General features: G+C 45.6%; 1 protein-coding gene across 1 annotated transcript in view; it reads right to left on the bottom strand.

Annotated features, from left to right (window-relative positions):
- The window catches only part of zeb2a (zinc finger E-box binding homeobox 2a), a 51,100-nt gene extending 31,938 nt beyond the window's left edge, over positions 1-19,162 (bottom strand). Inside the window, exon 1 of the mRNA XM_062533656.1 lies at positions 18,547-19,162. Coding sequence (XP_062389640.1) covers positions 18,547-18,619 — 73 coding nt within the window. The 5' untranslated portion in view covers positions 18,620-19,162. The remainder of the gene's footprint in view (positions 1-18,546) is intronic.
- Positions 19,163-25,000: the final 5,838 nt, after the last annotated feature.

Below are 25,000 nucleotides of genomic sequence, written 5' to 3'. Positions count from 1 at the left end.
GAGGACATGGGGGGGGGGGGCTAGAGGAGGTGAGGTGGGGGGAGAAGGTGTGAGGCGCAGGAGTAAATAAGCTAATAAATCGTTCTATTACGAGCAGATTACACAGAGCATTCCCCACTCCACTGCTGCCTTTCAAAGACGCACCGCTCGCCCCCGTGCTCTAACGGCTAAGGTTGAGGGGAGCGGAGGGGGTGGGATAAACACTTTGAAAATGGAAACCAGCCACCCAACCACCCCACCACCCTACTCCTTACCCCTCACCCCCCCCCCCCATACCCCCCACCTTCCCAATGACAAGGAAAGCTTTAAACTGGGCCGCACGCCACCAGCGACGTCGCTAAACCCTCTCGAAGCCCCGACTCCGTCTTCCCCGACCCCACTCAAGGTGCACTTCAGACTTGAAGTGAGCGCCAGGGAGGTCTGTCTCCTGTGTGTGCGTGTGTGAGTATGTGTGTGTAATGTGTATGTGTGTGTGTGTGTGTGTGTGGGGGGGGGGGGGGGGGGGGCTGCGTTGGCGGCCCCATAGCACACACCCTTCTGCCTGCCGCACCTTCTTCTGGTGGGACTTCTCACTTCATTGTTGAGAGAATGGGCTTGAATTAGCCGCTGCCGCTCAATAACAACCACTGCCCACTGCCTGCCTGCCTGACCTCCGGTAAAGCCTGTAGTAGGGTCTCCTGCTCTAAGGTGCCTCGCTGTGCTAGTGTTTGGGAAAGAGAATGTACGCACACACACACACACACACACACACACACACACACACACACACACACACGGCCTTCTCTCCAAATGTGGATGAAAAAGCATGATGCTGTGTTATTGGGGTTAATGTGCCATATTATATTTCGCCCAGCCAGACAGGCAAGCACTGCGATGGCAGACAGTCAGACAGACACACAGACAGACAAACACACACAAGCATACACACACACACACACACACACACACACACACACAGAGAGACAGACACACACACACAGCAGTCGTGTGAGGCTTGATTTCACGTCAGCAGGGGTTCTTAACGTGCTACATTCCTGAGGACAACTCTTCTCAGGTTTCACTCTTCACCCCCTCACACTAAAACAATGATCAGCAGCTGTAGTTGACTGTACTTCAGCACCATCTAACCGTGTCACACAGACGAGGTCAGCTCCACGCCAATTCTCTCTTGAGTTATAAGCGGCCATATTTGAGAAAGAAAAAAAAAAAACACATTTCTCTCCCGGCTCTCCATTCTATTGTACTCCGTAGCGATGAGCTGAAAAGAGCAAAGTTCGAGCAAACGGAACTCAGTAGGTGTGTTCACAGAGTACAGCTGTGTGTTTGCAGTGCCTTTAGTCCCCATCTCTTTCTCTCTGAGCTCATCACACTGTTTGAAAATAGTGCATGCTGTCAGCTCCTGTGGCATAGGTGTTTAACTGCCACAGACCTCCGAGAATTAAAGTAACACACAAGTGTGCAGAAATAGCACCCTCGAAATGCCTATGTTTACATTTGCACTGGCAACCACTGGCCCTCTAATCTTACTCTAAATGAGACTAAATGAGACTCGGATATTGCGGAGCCTCTCTCTACATATATATACTGTATATATATACTGTATATACGTCTATTTACCATGATCACCATCTTCATCATCATTAGTAGATTATGGTTAAATGGTAATGGTGCAGTCTTTGATTATGGGTTGTAAATCAGTATCAAGCTCCCTCCTAAGCTTTTTCTCCTTTTTCATGGCGTTCTGGTAGGTCTTTTTCGGTCTTTGTGCCATCTATAGCCACCCCAGTGCATTTTCTGGAGAGAGATGTAAGTGTTTTCAAAGAGAAATGAAAGAAAGAAAAAGAGAAAAAAAAATCCTGAATCCAAGAGGCTCACCCACCCAAGCCACAGTGCCTGGAAGCGAAGCTTGCATATGAAAGCCACTGTTGAGGTGCAACGACAACAAGAGGGATACAGTAGATTTTGAGAAATGGGAAAACATAAACTCATGCATTTTTGGTTTTGTATGTGACCTAAATTCGCATGAGGTATTGATCATTTCTAATTAATCTTGATTTTCTTTGACTTATAAACAATTAAAATGGGACGATGTGTTTTTAAAGGGGAGCACTGTTTTTTTTTTTAATTGTTTATGAATTTATTATCAGATTGCACTATGATGACGGATAAAATGACAAAAGGGGTGATTGTCAGTGAAAACCAACTTGTCTCTCAGTTAAGAGTTAAATTGAACTTGACACAGAGGTGAGAAGTATGGCACAAACCACACACAAAAAAACTGTGACTAATAGTCAGCCCAACCTATTTTAATATCACTAAAGAGGCCAGTTCTCTGTTGCACGAGCAGATCGTACTAGATAGAGCGTTTCTCTTACCTATTTCCACCATCACACGTCAGGTCATCAGCACCCAAGAGAAGAAAAGAGAAGGACGTACGTTAGACATTTGCATTTGGTTTTTGAAGGGTGAGAGGGGCTATAAACAGCTCACAATTTCTTGTAAATACATACAAAAAAGTACACACTAAACACATAGCCTTATTAATGATGCTGTTGAGGGGAGAAAAAAAGGTGAAATGCTTGTCCAAGTAGATGTTTGAGGCTTGTTTGCTGCTCGCTAACACCTCAGCACTCACACTTCTTCTTTTAATTTCATGTGATATTTTTGCATGTATGTGTGTTTTTTTTTTAGTTGTTGTTGTTTTTTTTGCTTTTTTTTTTTTATTTGAGCTTCTGTCTCACATACAGGAAAGCCTGAGAGGCGAGAGGCATCGTACAGAAACTAATTTCCGGAGAGTCTGCGCTGTCATACTTGGGACAGTGGGGGCATGGGGGGACGGTGGGGGGTGTCAGAAAAAGAGAGAGAGAGAGAAAAATAATTAGTTTTCCTTCAATTGATTTGAATGGCGACTGTAGACATAACCAGGTCTTAATGAATTACCTTCTGGTCTGGTGCACGTATACATAAGTAACATGTTAATTACTGTCTGGTATTACAAGGATCAATTTGCATTTAACCTAGATTTGGAGCCAGACAAGGGGTGAGTTGGGCTGATGTGCACAATTGCCACACGGGCCTATTGATTCACAGGGATTTTTGTTGTCATATTTACTTACATTCGTATTGTCTCTTCCGTTGGTGTTATTTCAACAATGCATGACAATAAGACAGAACAGATGTCCTGCAATATATGTAAGAGAGTGATACACCAACACAGACACACTCACTCTCTCAAGCCCACACACACACGTGTGTGTGTGTGTGTGTGTGTGTGTGTGTGTGTGTGTGTCTGTGTGTTTCTGCATCCCTCTCTTATATAACTTGTGTGTATATGCATATGTATTGACGCCTTTAGGATCAGGTTAGTTAGCAGTACTTTCACGAGCCTCAAGTCAGTGATTAGTCAGAGATAGATTGTGATCTCCCTCTCCCTCTCTCTCTCTCCCTCTCTCTCTCTCTCTCTACCTCCCCTCGTCTAAACCAATACATCACCACGCTCAGGTCTCATTTATTCCCCCGGCCCCAGACGTGCAGACAAAAGACTCCCTATAGACAGGAGGCACGGCCCCCCACCCACCCCCGAGCCTAGTGGGTCACCTATTTCTGCCGCTGTGCCTCTTTTCCCACGGCAAGAGCTGGCGCAGCCTCATTAGGACGTGGGGGTCTGGCCGAGGCCATTCTTTTCAGGTGAAAACGGTTCAGCGTCGGTACTCCGCTATGCAAGCCTCACTCTCGCTCTCTCGCCCCCTCTCTTTCTCTCTGCGCATCTTTTCAGTTTTCCCTCTCGACTACCACCGCCCCCCCCAACCACCAACCCCCAACTCTCCCCCTCTCCCCCACTCCCCCTCTCCCACCCCCCGACTGTCGACAGACAACTCTGCAAGTCTGGTAAGGTCAGGCCGTGTGTTATGAGAAAATGGGGTTACTTGACTGAGCGCGAAAGGAGCGTCCTCAACTAACAGGAGGGACAAGGAGTCAAGTGAAAAGCAGGAAAACAATACCGAGAGAGCGGGTCAGAAAGTGAGCTGGCGCTAAAGGACTAGCGTTTGCCTCCGCTAGCCGGGGAGAGAGCAGGAGGTTTACCACATGCGGTGCTGGCTCATGTTCAGTGTGCGCTTATTTTAGGTTTCTCTCTTTTTTGGACAGGCCCACGTCTGACCGAACCGACCAACTACCCCTCCCCACCCACCCACCCCAACCAACGTTTTTGGGGGGAGTACGTAAGCAGACCTTTCTTCATTCCTCGCGAAGAGGTGTAGTTATCACATAACCTCTGAAAAAGGGAGGGTGCCAAGCCTTTCGCTAATTACAAGGAATGGAGAGTGTAAGCTAGATTGCACTCTTAAAACACACGCACGCTCACATGCAACTACTGCAGTGCTCCTCTCTCTTCTACCTCTCTCTCTTCCTCCCTTTCTTCCTCTCTCTTTCTCTCTCTCTCTCTCTCTTTTTCTTTCTCCATCGTTTGTTCAGTAAAAGGGGTAAATCAAACATGTTTCTACTGCACATTATAACTTTACATGCAACAACCCTCAGAAAGACTCCAGGGTAAAAAAAACAGCACAGAATACACATCCTAAATCTAAGCCCCTCGATGTATAATTCAACAATAACAGGGCCTCACCAGAACTAGAAAATGATAAGCGCCCTTATGTCTGTTTATGTTCATTTGATAATATATGGAACTGTTAGCTGCCCAGATATCGCCCGTTCTATGCAGTACAGATTGTTTTATGTTAGTTTTGTTAGTAGTTTGAGCCTTGAATCTCCAATGAAATAGTATGGCCCTGAAGTCATGGGAAATAAGATTTTGGAGTTGGCAAACGGACAATGTTTATATGGCGCAGATATGGTGTTGACAGCGTTCCGGGCCGTCATTTCAGGGGAGGGAGATGAATAAAAAAAAAACACAAATGCACAAAACAACAATTGAAAAGGGAAAAATGCTAACACAAACATATTTTTAGATAACATTCATGCTTGGTAGGGAGGTTCCTGGAACTTTTTTAGAATGCAGCTTTTGTTGGCTCGGTTAATATAAACTATTCCTCCATGAATAAGTTAAAATGAGGGATTGTTGGCCAGTGTACAGCACATTAACGGCTCTCGCCACACTCTGCCTCCATTCGACTCGTCAAAATGGCCTTCTCTTTTTCAATAAGAATGAGAGAGACGTTCCGAGACAGCATGTAGTACACAAAGTTTTATTGCTTGGCAATTCAGACAATCCAAATAACGGAATATTTTAATAAAAACAGCATGTCTCTGATTGCGTCTCATGCAGAACTGTCTAAACCCCCGAAGCCCCAATTTTAGTCATATTTTCATGTGATTACAATAAAAAATCCATTTGATGGGAGTATGAATGCAAGAGCACTCAAGCCCAATGAAGTTTTAACCCTCCTCTACACCTGTTGCTTCTAACTCAGCGACATTGACAAAACTTGCATAAAGAAAGAGCAGAATCAGAAATAGACATTTAAGCATGTCACACGACAGATTCTATTTGTATTGTTCCGTGTGCGTTAAATTCATTTTCAAGGTGCAGCCCCTTCTCAAACTCCTTCAAAGTAATCTATTGGCAAAAGAATCAATCACTGTCCCAGATAATCTTGTTACCTGTGAAATGCATGCATGCTCAGCCTATTGGCAGGTGCTCTATGAAAGGGGCCATTATTTCTAGCAAGCTCAACACAAAGTGACAAGTATATTCACAATGACTTAGGACTTGCGCTTTTTTCCCCCCTACATGCTTTTATTTTTTTTTATTTAAGAGTGTTCATTTGTACTTGTGGCACAAAAAAAAGCCCCTCTCTCCTCAGCAATGCTGTAGACAAAAGAGGAAGGAGTGCCATAGACGTTTGAGTATGCTGAAATCTCCTTTGTCTCTGCAGCCAGCAGCTCTAGCTATAGTGCACTCTCTGGGCCACTCTCTCCGACAGAGATCTGATATCTACACCACCCTTTCACTTAAGCAGCAAGAAAGCACTAGATTGTGTGATGATACAGTGTGACTGACACTTGTGTCACATACACACACACACACACACACACATATAAATATATATATATAGACACAGTATAAGTACACCTTTTTTTAATCAGCCAATATAGATGGTCTGTTTGGTGACACTACGTTTGCAAAGAACAATCTATCTCACGGGCGCACACGACATTCTGAAGCACCTTGTCAGATGCCGCCTGACCCACTCACTCAACACAGCACCTCAGGGGGGAGAACTGAAAAAAAAACGAAACAATGACGGAGGGGTTGTGTGCAGCCAAGAGGAGAAACGATGGGTGGGAGGGTGGGGGGGCATGGGGAGAGAAAGATAGACAGAGAGAGAGAGAGAGATAGAGGGAGAGAGAGAGAGGGAAAGAGAGGGAGAGAATGGAAGCACTCTGACACTAAGCTCACCGCTCTACCACCCCCACCTCTCTCTGCACACACACACACACACACACAGACACATGCTCACACACAAACACACACACACCCACACACACACACACACACACACACACACACACACACACACACACACACACACACACACACACAGACACACACACATACACACACAGGCCATTGTACACCCAGGGGGCTTCGGGGATAAATGGCCGCATGTTAACCACATTTGACGTGCTGCACAAAAGGGGACACCGCAGGTCCCATGACGCAACCTGCAACAACTAAAGCCCCACGCTCCCTCCTCCTCTGTTACCAATCCAGGACAAGCGCGAGAGGGAAAAAGAAGAAAGACAAACAGGGGGGATAGCCATTGGTCCCAGAAAGGACAGTGAAAAGAAAAAGCACAACAATTTGTTGCTAAAGGTTTTTTTTTTTTTTTTTTTTTTGCTGTTTTTTTTGTTGGTCATATGGCTTCCTGGGTTTATTGACTTGTTCAGTAGCCACTACAATGGAAAAGTAGGTTACAATATGGTGCCATCCATAAAGTAACAGTCACGCTTTCCACCTCTACAACTTCTATGAATACTTATCCAGCACACACCCGAATGGCTTAGAATGCATCGCCATGAACTGAGCTGCAGACACACTTCATATGCACATGGTGTATTACCGACGTTGGGTCTCATCATCCGTCATGAAATCACATTGATATTACACAGGTGAACTGGGAAACCCAACAAGTGTCGGGATTAATGATGCACTGGCACTGAGCAGTTAGGGCTGAGGGTCCTGGCTGGGGGTTGGTTGGCTTGGGGTTGGGGTGGGGGTGTGGGGGTGTGTGGGTGGAGGGGGGGACGGAGTGGCCTGGGAGCGTCGGGGAGGTGAAGCGGAGAAAGCAGGAGTCTGAAAACAAGGCCAGGGCCCATGAAAGGTGCTCAGAGTGACCTCTGAATGGTAGGGGGGGCATGGGAAGCCCGTGACGGCCAGTCACTCCTGCACCCACTCAGAGGCCCAGAGCAGCCCAAAGGGGAGAGAGAGAGTTTGGGGGGGGGGGGGGGTTGAAGGGGAGGTGTGTGTGTGTGTGGAGAGGAGAGAGAGGGAGGGAGAGGAGAGGGGGGAGTTGGACTGGGGGTGGGGGGTAGGGGGGTGTTGCGCTTTGGCACGGCGGCGCTAACCTTTTCAGCTCTGTCACGTCTTTGATGCTTGACGGGCCGCACAAAAGCACCTGCTCCATCCCCGGAGAGCTCCTTTAGGCTGCCCAAACTCTCCCCCTCAGCCGCCACCACCACCACCACCCACCACCTCCACCCCCACCACCACCTCCACCCCCTCCACCTCCTCTTTCTGACCTCACCGGCATTCCACGCCATTGGGGGGCCCTTCCCATGGCTACCTCTCGCTCAGCTGCCCTGAGCCCTCTAACACACCTCCTCCTCCCCTCCACACACACACACACACACACACACACACACACACACACACACACACACACACACACACACACACACAACCCCAAACCCACCCACCCCTCTGCCCCCCTAATCCAACTGCAAACACGGCCGGGCCGGAGAGGGGAGGATGCACGAGACTTCTCACAAAGCCCAGCGAAAGGTGCTCCACTGATAGGCCTCCATGCGTGGGAAAGCCAGCCGCAAGGAGAGAGCAAAAGAATACCTCATTGAAATGCAAGTGGGACTCCGCCACAGTGCAAACCTACAAAGTGACAAGTCACTTTATGAGTCGCTCCACTGGTTATGTCAGGTTGATGGCTCAAGGTCTTGGGGGGGGGGGGGGCATTCTAGAATAGAGTGTAATAAATTATGCTGATTTTTTATTTTATTTTATCACTAGGTACCTAGTGAAGTTTGTGTATTAAGTGAAGTGACAATAACAAGTGATAGAAATACTAATGCTCTTTTTTTGTGGGCTAGATATCTCTGGATGTCAGTGCGATACGATCGGTCTTTTTTGGGGATTTGAACCTGGCAGAACCACACTCATTACACTTTAAACGTAATGTTTATATTCACACAAACAATGTCATCCCATGTCTCTCCGGCTCTTTGTCCACGGCTTAACAAAACTTCACCGTTACGCCACTTAGGCTCAATACAACTTGCCGACATCCCTCACCCCATCAGTTCCAGCACATCACATGCGCAAACTCAGTCTGTGTGTGTGTGTGTGTGTGTGTGTGTGTGTGTGTGTGTGTGTGTGTGTGTGTGTGTGCGCGCGCGCATATGTATGTGTGTGTGTGTGTGTGTGTGTGTGTGTGTGGGAGGAGGAGGAGGAGGAGACGGAATCAGAGGCGGAGGTAGAGGGGGAGTTTTCAGCCTTGCAGTGGAACAGCTGCTTGCTCTCATAGCCGAGCTTGTAGACAGAGACATAAAGACAACAACAGATAAAGAGGCATTTAGAAAAGGATGTCCCTTTCCCGGTCCTCGCCTTTGGGGGAATGGTGACGTAACCCACGCACAAACCGATTGGCAACATTTCACATTTCTGTGGCATCAACTGAAAAAATGTGACCAGTCTGTATTGACCGGAATCAATCTGTGGCATCGACAGCACAGTATCTCGAGCCTTTAACAAAAGTGTTATTCACAAAATTAAATCAGAGCAGGAGGAAGAACCATTTCCTGGGTGTTCTTTTGTAAATATGAGCTATATTGTATTCATCTCTCACTGGTTATTTCATTTTGAAAAGGAGAGAAACATGGTGCATGGTGCACCGCAAAAGGGCAACTTTCAAAGAAGTCATCATCTTCCACAATCTCTTTCTAGTTACTCTTCATGACATTCTCTGAATATTGTTATCTATTAGGTACAGTTCTGATATAAAAACAGGATATGCAAGTGCGCGCACACACACACACACACACACACACACACACACTTCACACACACACACACACACACACACTTCAGAGAGGGAACACACACACACACTTCAGAATTCATGAAAGACATGAAAGCTATTACTTAAATGATGATCTTATGTACCTATCACTACAACTATTGCTGATTGCTAGAGAGCACTAAGAACAGACACGCCAAGCAGCTCCCTTAATGAAAATCCAGTTCTGTCTTGGTCTGAGGAAGGGAGGGAGGGAGGGAGGGAGGGAAGCACATTAAGTGTGGCTTACTCATTTTAGCTGGGATGGAGGGGCCAGTGCCACACATGAATATTTCATTAGCTTTAATTGCTAAGGAACACTTCTTTATGGCGGGGCCTCGCAAATGAGCCGCCACTGGTAATTACGAGCCTGGCCCCATTGTAAAAGTTGAAAAGCGATAGCATTAAGACCTGTGATTTGCCCGCCTGAGAGGTACTGTAGGGCCTGAGACAGCGTGCCATCTGGAAGGGTGGCCCACATGGCACTCCAGATTTCCTTTTCCTGCCTGTGGGCGAACACCTTCCACTTGACTGCAAGTGGTAGAGGAGGGTGACAGTTGCCATAGCTGTACCCACGACCACAGTTAGACCAATGGCCTGTTAAAAACGAGATAAGCTTACACGCATTCGAACTGCACACTGTACTGTTTTTGTGGTCGGACACTCGTATTTACTCATAAAGTGTTTCATTAGCTATGTTGTTAAGTCACAAATATGGAAAGACATTTGTCGTATTTGAGTCAGAGACACCCCCACTAGCAGACAACAGTGTCTTCCAAATAGGTCAGGACCTCCTCTGCAGCATCAGCGAGAGACACATCAACAGAGTCTCAGTGAGCCCCAGGTCTAACATCAGCTCAGCAGCAACACTAGCATTCAGAATGGCCTCTCCTCCAAAAAAAAAAAATAAATATAAAATTTACGAAGAAAAAAAGGGAAAGCCTAAAAAGAGGTGAAAGAAGCGTGGTGTGTTTTTCTGTTTCTGTGTGGGCTAACTTTGAAGGGGAGCATCAGCTCCAGCGAGCATGCTTGCTCTTGAGAGCAGAGGGGTCTCTCTCTCTCTCTCTCTCTCTCTCTCTCTGTCTCTCTCGCTCGGAGGAAGAGGATCATTTAGCCTAGGAATGTAAAGAGAACAGGACATCCTCCCCGATAAGGAGCCAGGCATGCCTCGCCTGCCTGCCCGGGGGCCGCGGGCCCGGGAGTTATCGGAGTCGGAAGTCGGCGAGTCAGCACTGCACTCGGGCCTGGCTTCCGCGGAGCAGCGAGCGAAAAAAAAAAAAAAGCCTCCTCATTACTTTAATTGCTGGGACCTGCGACCAGAGAGGCGAGTCCACTCTGTGATCCTTCGGCTGGAACCCTACTGTCGCCTCCTCGGGAGGGCCTTTTTTTTTTTTTTTGCTTGTTTTTTTGTTTTTTTTCAATTGAGGCAGCAGAAGCGAAAAACGAAGAAAAAAAAAAGAAAAAGAAAATGTGAGGGAGTGTGGGCCGTGCGTGCGTTCCTGTGAGTAAAGAATGCTCTTGTACCAAAACATGCTCGCAGGATAGCATTCCAGGCCGTGACTAGCTGACCAGGACGGTCTTGCATCGACAAAAAAAAAAAAAAGACACGAAAAAAGGGGTGGTTAGACAGTAAGGAATTCTGTGGCAGTGACTAATACGCTGACATATTCACTACCTGAGTCTGGTGTTTGCTTGTGACAGTATCAGCACGTACTGTATAGGGTCTCCTGTTTGCTGCTTTGCCTGTGCAGGATGGGTACCACACACTGTCGCCTCTCTGACACATATAAGCCACTCTTTGCCTCCTCTCTTCCGAGCCGCTCTTTGGCTCTACTCACTGACTGTGTCCTTTTTTTTTTGTTCCCTACTTGACTTTAAGTACCAGTCCTTTCCAATTCACTTCTGCTCTTAAACAGGTTTCAGGTTAAGTGAATGTTTCAATAATATGCCAAATACAATTACTGCCTGAGCCAGCTTCTCTACCACCTCCTCCTCCTCCTCCTCCTCCACCTCTGCCACTGAGCGCGAGCGTTTCGCTACATAAAATCCATCCAGTCAAATAGCTCCATACCTCTGGTGCTGTCGCCCTGATATAAGAGAGGACTCCTTGCACTCTGCCTAATCTGTGCGAGCAATCTGGCTCCAATTACCTGAACATGGCCCTATCAGGTCTTTATCTGCCCTCGCATCAAGAGAAAGGGGCAAAGTGAAGGCTTCCCCTTGTACTGTGTTTTCCGGGGCCAAAGGCTCCAGGCCCAGGTGACCAGTGTCAGAGGTGGGAGGGGGAATCAGAAACAGGCTTGCGGGGGGGGGGGGGGGGGGGGGGTTTGCGGCCAGGGGAAGGGACGAGAACAGGGCATCTGACAGGAGTGTTGTCAACAGGGCCGGCTTTAGGAGGCAGTCACCCATACGCAGGAGGTCTGGACCCACAGATGTCATGACACCTTAATCCACCGATCCGTTATTGATTGTTCCATGTGTCTATGACCTTGCCGGAGGTGATGCACTAATCAAACTGGCATATCCATGTGGGTGAGTGAGTGAGTGAGTGAGTGAGGGAGGTGAGGGAGTGAGTGTGTGTGTGTGTGTGTGTGTGTGTGTGTGTGTGTGTGTGTGTGTGCATGAGTATGTGTGTGTGTCCGTGTGGGTACGTGTGTGCCGGTGAAAATAGTTGCCTCGCTCAAAGCTGTGCTGTTGAATTCAGCCAAGAAATGAGGGAAAAAATGACAAATGCTTCACACACATACTTTCTCTCTCGCTCGCTCTTACTCTCTCTCTCGCGCACACACACACACACACACACACACACACACACAGATACACACATATCCACACACACAAACACACACACACACACACACACACACAAAACAGACTCCTGTCCAACTATGACAAATGTGCATACCACAAGAAGCTAACAACCTGTGTGTTTCGCTTTCCTATTCCCCGCCTCGGCCAATCCAAAAGCAGTGTGCCTTTCCAAAAAATGACAGTCTCCCTTAGCGAGGCATTCCCCTGCTCTGCAATGCTGTGTGTTCTGATACCCCCACCCCCACACCCTCACCCACACACCACCCACCCCCACCCCACCCCCCACCCCACTCCAGAGTCCTGGTGACAGAGCTGAACCTTAGTCCTATTCATTATCACTGGGCCTGTTGTTTCTGCGGCCTCCAGTGACATACCTCATTATTGACCTTGGTAAATCCTCGCTGTTTAGGCTAACGGCGACGCGGCGCCACAAAATGTCACGCCGCTACTCCAGGGCGCGCTCATGAAGAAAATGTGTGCGCATGCTTAGACAGTGAGAGCACGAGACAGATAGACGAGCCGCAGAGAGACACAGAAATGTACCGTGAGCCATGTCAGTCACCTTGACACACACACACACACACACACACACACATAGAGAACGGTTGGGGCATAAAGAGATAAACACATACAGGCTGGATGTTACTGCAGAGATACTGTACTAGTGGCTGAGCCTCTAACATTTGAGCAAGTACAATGTGTGTGTGTGTGTGTGTGTGTGTGTGTGTGTGTGTGTGTGTGTGTGTGTGTGTGCGTGTGTGTGTTTGAGGGATGTTAACCAGTCTCTCCACACATACAATCTGCCACCACTACACTAGTTGTTCTACTGTGCTGATGAGAGTGAGCGTGGTTGGGGGGTGGAGGTACTGTAGGATGGAGGCACAGGGGAGAGTTACTATGGTGAAATGCCCAGTTAGTCACAAGTGACACAGGACTAACGCAGCCCCGGGTGGCATTCCCCCAGTTGCTCTCCGCAATGACAGATGTTGGGGGGACGGACGGACAGGATAAAGCTCACAGCGCTAGTGTTGAACAGGGTCGGGGGGGGGGGGTCGGGAGGGCGGGAACGGAGGGAACGGAGGGAAGGGAGAGAGAGAGAGAGAGAGAGAGAGAGAGGGAGGGCGGGAGATATGGGGGGATGGGATTCATGTAGCTTAACTCCAAATAAAAACATGGCATTCCCCCTGTGGCCTGATGCTTTCCCATCCGCCAAAGTCGACAGGGTGGTTTCATCAGGCCGACAGCTCACCAGCAGCTTCTCAACAGGCTCAAACCCGACGTACACACCACACCAGAAAATAAACAAATTAAACAAACAAATTCATTTTTCCCCCTTTTCAGAAAAAAAGAATCCACAGTTGTACACTTTTTGACCCGTACGTACGTGTCTGTTTGCACGTCGGCTCGAGTGGATCGACTCTGACCACCACTGACTGGACCGTGTATCTGCTCTGACGTGTATGTTAACACACAACAGTCGGGCTCATATGTTAAGAGTGTGATATAGCCGAGACAACTCTATTGCTCGCGCAGATAGCAGATTGTGCAGCTTTAACCAGGCCTCCCCGGGCCACCAGCACACAGCTTAATGTAATAATGCGTCCGTCTTGTGGAGCATTAGGCCCTGCTGCACCCCACCAAACAAAGGGCCCCCTCTTCCCAAGCAAAGCTGGTCCCCTCCCAATGTCCATAGGTGTTTGCTGAAGTAAATCGGCCTAAATCCTACACAGCTTGGGCTAGCTGAGAAGGGAGGGGTTGAATGAAGGTGTATGGATAATCTTCTTTTCTTGACAAAAAAAAAGTTGTGGGTGTGTGTATGTGTGTCTGTGTGTGTGTGGTGGGTAGGGAGTGGTTGAGGGGTGGGTGGCTACAAAAAAAAAAATTGGCATTCATATCACATGGCACATTTGAAAAACGACGGCATCCTCCTCTTTCTCTCACTCTCCCTTTTCTCTGTTCCCTCTTTTCTTCTCTCCCTCTCCCTTAGCCTGACTTTGTAGATTTGCATTCGAGATCCCTGACCTATTGAAGTGCAGGAGAAAGGAGAGGGGAATCGCCACACAATGAGGTATGTCTCGTCAGCCAAGACAAAGGCGCAGGCTTTTCCGCCCCTGACGATCGGCTATTGTCATGTTTTCACACTGAACGCACTGACCAAAAGTGACACATGAACAACCTCGGGAGGGAGAAAAAAAAAAACACCCTGTGACTGAATCTCTGTGTGAGAGAGTGTCCACTTAAGTATTTCTGCCCTGCTGACCACATCGTTTATGTGATCTTTAAAACACTGACGAATATTGTGGCGCTATTGCGGTGATACACGCTTCCTTAGGCAGCCAACAGCTATGGAGGGGAGGGGAGGGGGGGCAGTGGGGGGCAAGACATGGGCGCAAACAAGCAGTTACACCTGCCACCAACTATTCCATGGCTCTCAGAATGGAATCGAAGCACTCTCAGGCACTTGTGATATTTCTTTTCAGTCCATCAAACAATCTGTTGCTCATCTCTCTCTCTCTCTCTCTCTCTCTCTCTCTCTCTCTCTGTCACCCCTTCTCTCTCACACTCGCCCGCTCTTGCTGCCTCTCTCAATTTGTCCTCTCTCTCTCTCTCTCTCTCTCTCTCTCTCTCTTTCTCTCTGAGATTCTCTAGCAATCCAAGCAGCCGTCGCACCAAACCCACATATAATCGCATACATGCATACAAACACACACCCACTCTTACTCAGCTGCTTGCCGCTCAGGAATGGCATCCAGTAACACTATCTGTCCATTAGGACAGGGCTTGCTCCTCTGTTTGGGGCCAGTCGTTTATGCTTAGGGAGGTGTGTAACCAGAAGTAGCCTGGCAAAGGGAAAGTTATGTCACTCTCTCACTCTCTCTCTCTCTCTCTCTCTCTCTCTCTCTCGTTCTCTTCATGTCTATCTGTCTATCTGTCTATCGGTCACTCACTCATATCCCAATCTGTGTTTCTGTGCAACTTTTTTTTTTGTCCTCCTCAACATAATCAATTTTTCCCACTCTTTTCTCCCTCAGACACTCACACTCTCTCCATTCCATTTTCTTTCTCTCTCTCTCTCTCTCCCTCTCTCTGTCACTCTCCCTCACTCTTTCCTTTCACTCTTGCTCTCTCTCTCTCCCTCTTTTCATCTCCGGCTTTGGGATGCTGAAAGCCAGGGAGAGCGGCCTGGCGGCAGTGAAAGGGCTGAATTGTGATTAAGAAGGAGGAGAGGAGCTCCTTTTCTTTGTTCTGCCCTCGGGGGGTGTTTACTGAGGGGGTGTGTGGCGGAGGAGGGAGAGAGGGATGGAGGGAGGGAGGGAGGGAAGAAGAGATAGAGACAGAGGAGGGGAGGGAGAGATGGGGTGGGTGAGTGAGTGAGGCACAGTGGAGCAGCAGATATGAAAGGCATTCAGGTCAGCACTGATGTGAGCGAAAGTGAAGATCATACCAAAGGAGAACCAGTTTGGCTGTGTGTGTGTGTGTGTGTGTGTGTGTGTGTGTGTGTGTGTGTGTGTGTGTGTGTGTGCGTGCTTAAAAACACACACACACACACACACACACACACACATACACACACATAAATGTGCATGTACCCATGGGTAAATAGATTTCCGCTGCCGTGAAAATGGCAACAACCTAACAAGCTGTCAGTAGCAGACTTCATCTGCTAAATTCACATTTAAATGAAATTAAAACTCTATCAGATACATAGTCCTGTGCCCACAGTCGTGAGCAGGGGACTAGAAAAGAGTCTTATGAAAGGTATCATCCTCAGCAGCTGGGTACAATGGCACCTTTGTGAGAAATGTGACAGAAATGGCGCACTGGACACCCTGGTACCGCTGACGATACGAGCATGTCAATGAGACACACTCCAATGCCATCCCATTGTCTACAGGCACTCGTGAACCTGCTAACCTCTTGCAAATAGTTCCAAGTAAACAGCACACAATGTTCCTTTAACAGAAAAAGTAAGAGATGTCAGCGTGCAGGAAATGTTAACAAAAAGGCTTGTCAACAAGCCTGCCACTGTAACCAAACAAAACTTAATTTCTAAACTGAATCAATTTACCTATGACAGATAAGATAATAAAATAGTCGAATTTTATTTTAAGAATAAGTATTTGAGAATTATCTCAAATAATAACCACAGTTGGATTGTGTTTTTTTTTTTATCATTAAAACAGACCGTCCAGAAGACAAAGTAGCAAAACTCCAACCATTTTTACTCGGAGTGTTTGGCAAAGTCAGCCGAGCGTTTCTGACAGCTGCGCCCGCGTACTAGGCCAAGCTACCCCGCACAGCTGGACGTGACGCACCGCTCTTATGGTGGTGGTGTATGTGCGGGGTGAGGGGGGGCGGGGGGGTAACTGAGAACCACAACACAACCGTGCAGCTTTGCGCATATCGAGTTACACACAGGGCCTAATGTGACCTCCCATCGGGCTCTGGAAAGGAGGGGCGGATCTGGCGGATCTGGTGAGAGGGAGTTTGGGGAGTGAGGTGTGGTGGTGGAGATTGGAGAGGGATGCGAATGTTGGGGGTTAAAACCTCTGATGTAATACTATAACTAACTATGTCCTTTCTGATGTCGGTATAGTCCTTCAAAAATAAGACAGGAAAGACTTGGCCTACACTTGAAGTGAAAATGATTTCACAAACAATCAGTGCAACGGACTAACAACACATCTCGCTAGCTGTTTTACAACCCAACTGAACTGCAAACAGCAGTATGTCACTCGTTTAAGGCTGGTCCAACATTGACAACTTTAGACTGATCATTTGTAAAAATATGAATGTGTAGGGACGTAGCAATTGGTCTCAAGTGATAGACCTATCATCACAGAGCAGTAGAATACATCTGATAATATTTAAGACATTCATGGGCTGTATTTAAATGTATCAAGGTTGAAAATGAGTTAAAAAATGTTTCAGATCCTACGGACAGTAGGCCCGAAATGGGCTACTGTATGAGAGCAACTTCGCGACATCACCCTTCCCAGGAGTAGCCTAACTCACAACTCTCTGGCTTATTGCACATTACAGCAAGTTGAATTAATCGTCGACATTTTGAAAATCCTCGTGTTTCTCCATATTTGACAACGAACGACTTTAAATAAAAGTAAGCATACACCTTTCTCCAAAACCTGCCCCAATTAAAGAGAGAACGTGTCTCGATATACTTGGTTTGCTTAAAAAGCAACACACTAAATTGTTTTCTCCTTGGACCAAATATCAAAACATAACTCTAATAGTCCTTTCCCCACTGAATACTTTAGGTTAATTCTTAACATAATAACAACAACAACAACAATAAACAACCGACAGACACCATATAATCCTAACATATTCTTTAACAGACAATTATCGACTTTAATGAATCAATACATTAATAAAGAATTGAGGTCAGGGATTGCAGAACAGTCCTAACTGAAAAAGCAGCCGCTAATAGCCTATGTCAAACATGACAAACTTTGAGTAAGGGATATGACCACCTTGAGCTTAGCAGACGAGCTATACATTTGTAAACGAAGCCTCCCTGAAACAGAACCGCCACGATATGCATTTAATAGCCACTGCTCAATGATGAAAGCATATCTGAAGTGTCGTAAATCTATGGTTTTGTAAACAAAAATATGTAAAACTACATCATAATAGAAAATGCACATAAAAGTTTAAATTTCTCAAATCCATATCTATCCAGATATTACAATTACGCAAAATAATTTTAAAAATAAAATAAAGTATATATATATTATCATGCAACCTACCACCAGACTAACAACAATACACGCAAACAATCTACCTTAAATCGATGGAAAATTTATTGAATGAATCATAGCAATGAGGAAAATTACGAAAACAAGACAGCGAGACACTCTCCATAGGCTTCACACCCTTCGCAAAGTCTAAGTTGTTCAGGGGTCATACATTTTGAGGACTGAGTTAGTGAAGCTATAGCAAAATGGATTTTTGTAAAGTCTGATACTGTTTAAAACGGTGTGACATATTCCACCGGTATTGTATGACAGTGAAAAGGTTCACAATCCAAACACGCAATCGCTCACATAACGGTTTCCTTCCTTGCCCAGAAGATAATAACACTATCTGGGACCGTTATTCCAGCCCTTGCGCTACCTTGAACACCGCACTAAGTAGTCTAGGCACCCTTTCAAAACTTTTCCTACGCCTAGTCAACATGTTTTTAGAAGCAAGTCTGTGACAAACATCAACATTTTCAAATGTTTAAAAGTATAACAGTATCAATTAACTTCAGCGTTATACTTTTGATCCCATCTTTCCGCTTTTTTGATGTCAACTCTTAACGCAGTCGTGAAAGACAGAGGACACGCGACTCTGCGTAAACAATGTCAGTACCTTGCCAGTAAGCTAAATGACCACATTTAATCAACACACTGCTGTTACTTACCGTTCTTTCTTCTTGGGTTGGCTTGTTTTCGCCTCTTACACCGGGGCCCCTCCGCCATGCTCTCCTGCTTCATTGATAAGAGCGGGTCAGATGGCAAGCAGTCCGCATGGGCTCCGTTCCTCCAGACAGCGCAGCACGCAGCCTCCGGTAGGATCTAACAACCAAACAAAACGGCAACAAATGTCCACTCAGACCGAATAGATTCCGTTTTATGAGGATGGTCAATTCTAACTTAAAAGTTCGCGTTTAGGAGTCCGACAGTGGAGTGTTCAAAGTGAGGGAGGAAGCACGTCCGTCGTACGTCGCCTGTGTCTTTGAAGTGTCTGCTCGGACAAGCGGCAGTGCATTGAGCAGCAAACGTAGGGGGACGGACACTCATACACCAACATCAACACCTCTGATACCAGTCCCAGTACGGGATGATAGCTCAACTCAGTGTCGGGCACGCTGTAGAGCAACAAAACATATTTTTCAGCGTCTTAAAAAAGCACACTTCAGAACTTTTGCTGTTTGTGGACGACAGCTATATGCAAAACAGCTATAATGTTTTCTTTACTAAAAAGTTTCACTGTTGTTGTGTATAGTGCTCAGATCGAAAGTGCCTCATCTCTTTGTGTTCTCGCTTGAAATTATTTAATTGTTGGGTCTCACAAAACTGCGAATGTGCAGTCCTCCATGTCACAGTGACACAAACCTTGTGTCACAAATAACTTAAGCAACACATCTGAAAAACAGTTTTTAGGCAACTGTTATCATCGCCCCTCGCCCCCACCCCTCCCATGCCCCACTTGCAATTGACAAATAAGAATACAGTATACTCTCTCCTTAAGAAGTACTTTACTGACGTGAGAAGTACTTAATTTAATTTCATCGTGGGTCTTTGGTAATTCTTACCCCGAATATGGTGTTATGAACAGCCTAGTTTAGGATATTAGGCCTATACATAATTTTGAAAACGGTTGTTTATATGCCAAGTTCCTGTATGACCTGGCAGTCGAAGATGTTGTATCTTGAAAAATGATGATTCAAAGTAGGCAACGCATCAAACCTGAAAGTGTGAAGATTTTAAGAACAGTGTGTCTCCACTTCTGTTTTGTCAGAATAGGAAACGAGGCATGACAGGCGAACAAATAAATAAACCAAAGGTCTCGCGGATACTTGGATATGCTGCGACGACTCAACATCTTAACAGAGCTGTTATCAGAAGTGATTCTGATTCTAAACAGTCATCACTGGATGCTGAAACTGAATGTTTTTACTCATTCATACGAGGATATTATTCTGCAGCATTTTCATCTTTTCGACAAAGCCTATACGGTGAATATATATATTTGTTTTATCTTTGGCATCATTGAAATACACAAGGACCTCTGCTTTAATTGAGCAAGTTAATTAATTCCATGTTCTGATGAAACGACGGGCGATGGAATGGCGACGAGGATCGTTCAGGCTTCAAAGGCATGGGAACGATAATTCCAGTTAGACTATTCGTATGGCACATCATCAAGGTTGACGCATAGCCTGATGATACATGAATAAAATCAACATGAGCGAGAACTTGGCTCAGGTAGGCTACATCCCAAGGGCGCATCGCACACCTTTCCGTACCTGCGCACAGGTGAAAGTCTGTGCAACTTTTTTACTCGCACTAACGCATCAAGACAGAACTTTTGCAAGTTGTCGCTGAAATGTCACTAACACATCGTTAAAAAGAAATGAATAAATACACCTACCCGTTTTTTTCTGTTTGTGTAATCTTCCAAACTGACAGATGGGAGAAAATAAGCCGACAATGTAATGAAGCGATGCGGATTCTTTTTAAAAGTATGCCTTGGAATTAGCTTGACGAGGGACCGTTATTCCTGATGGGCAGGTTTGGACTGATCTCTTGCAGCCACTTCACGGAACAGACCTGAGGACGCACTGACGTATTACGCTTCCTCTAATGACATTTTTCGCTCTCTTTATTCCCTGTGATACAGAGGCGCAAGACCCTGCAACACACGCCACCTATCTTCACGCGGAGGGATAATTGAGAAACATTACCGCGAGAGTGTCGTTTGGTAAACCTATAGCCCAGTCATACATCCTAGACCTCCAGATTATGTGTTTATGTATATTATCAAACAGAAAGGCTTTAAGTTAAACCAAGAATCTGAAATATTCGGTCAAGATATGCGAGGGACCTTTGAGCATTTAAGAGAGTGTCACTGCACTTCCTAACACGAGGACGACAGGGGGCAAACATGGTGTGGTGTCATCAGCTGACCCGTGGCATCCAGACCTGGAGCCACATCCAGATCCCCGCCGATAAGATAGCAGGCGGTGCACAGGTAGTCTCCCCTGTTCGAAAGGTGATCTCACAAGCTAAGTCATTTGAACGCGTGCACAGGTGGCCTGTCTCTTTCATTGCGTGATATCGACCAGATATTGCAACCTGGACCGCGCAGGTATAACCTGACCTCCGCATGTGTTCACACAGATAACTTACCTTTCCGGAAGTCAGTATAGTCTACCTGTGAAGTGCTTGGATTTTTTGCATTGTTCTTTTCGTGCATATTTCCTCCTTTGCATGGGTTTTTACTGTCGATGCTAAAATGCATGTCGCAAATAGCATCCCCTCAGTATCGAATCACGCTCATCCTGCTGCGAAGTTGAATGTGTTTGACTGGGCTGCTGCCTTATTTTATGTTTAAGTGCACTCATAAGTTGAATCAATAGCCTGAATAGCTGTCCAATACAATGAAAGGGCCGTTTTATAGGCTCATGAATTAGTTTAGGACTGCCCGTGTTTATATATTTTTATGTCGCGTTTCCGTTCTTTAATATTAAGTTATTTAAAATGTGAGGCTCTGTTTGCTATAGCACCCAATATTCTTGTTGCATTTGTTAATTAATAATCGATCAATTGATTTAATTTACTAATTGCATATGGTCTAATGTCGATTATGATCTGCAGAACGACTTGGCAGGCTGGATTCGATAGCCTACAACAGCGAATGAAACCATTTGCATAGCCCACAAACATATATATTTTTTTTTTGTTTGTTTGTTTATAATTTCAGTCATTCGTTATGAATTTGCTGGGTTTGAATTCAGTTCACTTAATTGATTACACATTGGCAACTTGTGGTATAATTTGATCATCATTATTTTGCAGTGTAATGAAGACAATCTCAACATTGTATATGACACTGGTTATCTATTTTAATATTTGAGAGAAACTTATCTTGAAATTAAAAAAAAAAATCGAATAATGTTTAGAGGTATAAGAGGTATAATCCCGTAGTCTTTATTCTAGTCACTCTGCTAAACTTTCACTATTGCCATTAGTTCCTTATGGCGTGAAATTGGATTACAGTGTACTGTGAACAAACACTAATGACAGCGTTTATGTGCGTAGATATGATTATAAGAGTTTGACCCATAATCTTTAAAATAAAAAACGAGCGTTTAAAGGGTGGCTCAGTGCACCGGTTCATTTGTTATAATGTCATTATGGATTTGATGGCACTTTATACCCCTCGGAGACTGAAGAGGTGGAACACAGCAAGTGCTGAGAGCATCTTCTGAAACCCACGTAATACCCATGCACATTCTTGCACAAACCAAAATTCAAATGGAATGGTGAGAATAACCTCGTGTATCGGATTACTTTATGTGTTGCATTCCGCGTTTCAGGTAAGTCTGTTGTTGGAAATGTGTGATCACGATTGTTGTATTGGCAAAATCCGTTGTTAGACAGTAGGTTTAGTTCCAGCCGTTTCCCTCAGCTGTAAATCCGCATCGGCACCACTTGTGATAACTGTCGTCGTCACGCAGGCCACTCATCCTGAGGAAAACACACGCGCACACACACACACACACACACACACACACACACACACACACAACGAAAGTCTCTAGGTCCCTATTTTCCTTTCAGATGTCTATATAGACTGATTAGCATCTTGATTTCTTTCCCTGTCAGTTAATAGTTGTTGAACAATGCATCTATATCAGGCTGATGGGAATATACAAATAGCCTGCTCTTTGGCATGGCACCAGGCTTTGTTAAATGACAGTCATTCAGTTAGGGTGGGCCTACGGTACTGTAGGCGTTGAGAGTGCATATCAGGCATTGCTGCCGCATCATCACCAGCAAATTCTTGGAAACACAAAGAAGAAGTGAAAGAGATGGTCAGCTCACGAAGAACCTGACAAATAGGTTGAAGTCTCACTTTCTATATTAATACTCGTTCTCTCTCTCTCTCTCTCTCTCTCTCTCCACACATGCTTCTTGCATGCATGGTCCAACTAACCATCTTTTTTGTCTTATCTGTGTATCTGTATGCATAGCTAATTGTCTTCCTGTATGTACTTTATCTCTTATTCTGTCTATCTGTTTATTTGTCAGAGACATATTCAAAGAAATGCTTGCCAGGAATTGGAAACAGTCAAAACCATGATCAGATTCCCTTGGTGTATAGGCCTACAGAATATGCATCTTGTGGTAATTGTGACCGCATTTGTGGTTCACAACAAACATGTCAATCCCTATATTCTTCCATTAACTTGTGTCAAATACATAAATAACTGAAACACACATACAGGATATATCACCATGTATCTCTTCCTTAATCAGTATATTTAAGAACAGCATTGAAAAGCAACCACAAGACTAATAGTGCAATAATAGCCAGTTGTAGACCAGCCAAATGTCTCTGAAAGTCTATAGTAACTGTAAAGACAGGGCTGGTAAGACCACTTGTGCCACATTCAAGCTTAAACCTGACACACATAATAGATAAAGGGTCAGTGTCAAGACTCAACCCATGGTCTGGTTTTCAGGGTGAAGTGTTGATGGATGGACACACACACACACACACACACACACACACACACACACACACACACACACACACACACACACACACACACACACACACACATGTACAGTGATGCAGTCTCTCTCTCTCTTTCATTCATACACACACACACACACACACACACACTCTCTCTCTCTCTCTCTCTCTCTCTCTCACTCACGCACACAGACACACATGTCCATGCTTTCTCTTACTCATAAGCGCACAAGGCTGTCCCCCCACAATCTCCTCCTCCTTCCGCACCCCACATGAATAACCTAATCCAGCCTCTGCTGTCAAACATAAACACATCGCTAATCTGTGTCTATCTATCTCCATAATGCTGGTGTAAGTAGTAAAGAGAAGGAGTGAATCAAGGGGGAGGGGAGAGAGAGAGAGGGGGGGTGCAAGTACTAGCAACTAATCCCAGCAAGAGGCAGTGTAGATTAAAAGCAGAGACCAGGAAATACAGAGAATTCTTGCAAAGGTTTTAGGATGAACATAAAGCACGATAGACAAAAACCCTAAACAACAACAAAAAAAAACATAAAAGAAATGTTAACTATCGGTAAACGTGCTCACGGCCGTTACAAGGAGGTCGGCAATACTCCCTATCAATCTTTTTTTATTTGTTGCATTGCACTGTTGTGCCGTGGGTTGACATTTGTGCTGAAGGGGCTATCCCCTGTGCATTGAGACATGCATCTGCTCTTATGACTCAAACTTTCATGCTCATCAGGCGATGGAGCTTGTGCCCTTTTTGTTTACAGAAGTGCATCCAGAGGTAAGAGCTCATGGGCCATCTCTTGTGTCTTCAAGTCTTACTGTGCGCACACACACATGCTGCTTTCTTCTTCTTCTTCTTCTTCTTCTTCTTCTTCTTCTTCTTCTTCTTCTTTTCTCGAAAAGTCAGACATTGTCCACCGCGGGAGAGTAAACGATCAAGGCTTAGCGTATAGCCTTTCCTGAGGGATTGGGTTTATGTAAGCAGTACATACTTTGACGTAAATCCTGATCAGATATCCATGGCTCATGGGAGAAGTCACAGACTCAGTTGCAGTCGAGCAAGCAGGCAAACCTTCATTAAAGGAAAATTTGTCAAGCCCATTTAGCATGGTGCCCTCTTTCAAGACAAGAGACATGAATCTGAAATAAACATAATTCCTTTCAATGGGTTTGTTTATTTCCTTTGATACATGTTGGAATCAATGTATGTCACCTTTTTTTCTTCAAAGGCTTCCTGTTACATTTGAAGACCTTTCAACAGGGCAAACGTGGCCTAATTTTACAGAGCTGCAGACTTGCTCACCAGACCAGTGTAATGTTGCGTTACCTCAGGGAAAGATTGCAGGAGTTGGTTATGACCTTTAGGTGGGATGAAATTTGCCAAGACTCCTCACCTTTCTTTTCAAGGTGGAGGGTTTCTTGCGTGACTTTCTGACCTTTGTCTTTTAACACCAGGTCTTGCTAATCGTAACTGTGCTGTCTCCTTCATATGACTCACTCGTGTCTTTTTTACCTCAGACTTTTGCAATCTTCTTTCCCAATACAGGCTTTTTACCACTGCTGGTTCCTGACTTGGATTCACGTAAAAATCACAGAGATAA

Source organism: Sardina pilchardus, chromosome 4, assembly GCF_963854185.1.
Source record: "Sardina pilchardus chromosome 4, fSarPil1.1, whole genome shotgun sequence".
NCBI lineage: Eukaryota > Metazoa > Chordata > Actinopteri > Clupeiformes > Clupeidae > Sardina > Sardina pilchardus.
The sequence above is the reverse complement of the archived record's forward strand: the minus strand, read 5'-3'. Positions and strand labels throughout refer to the sequence as shown.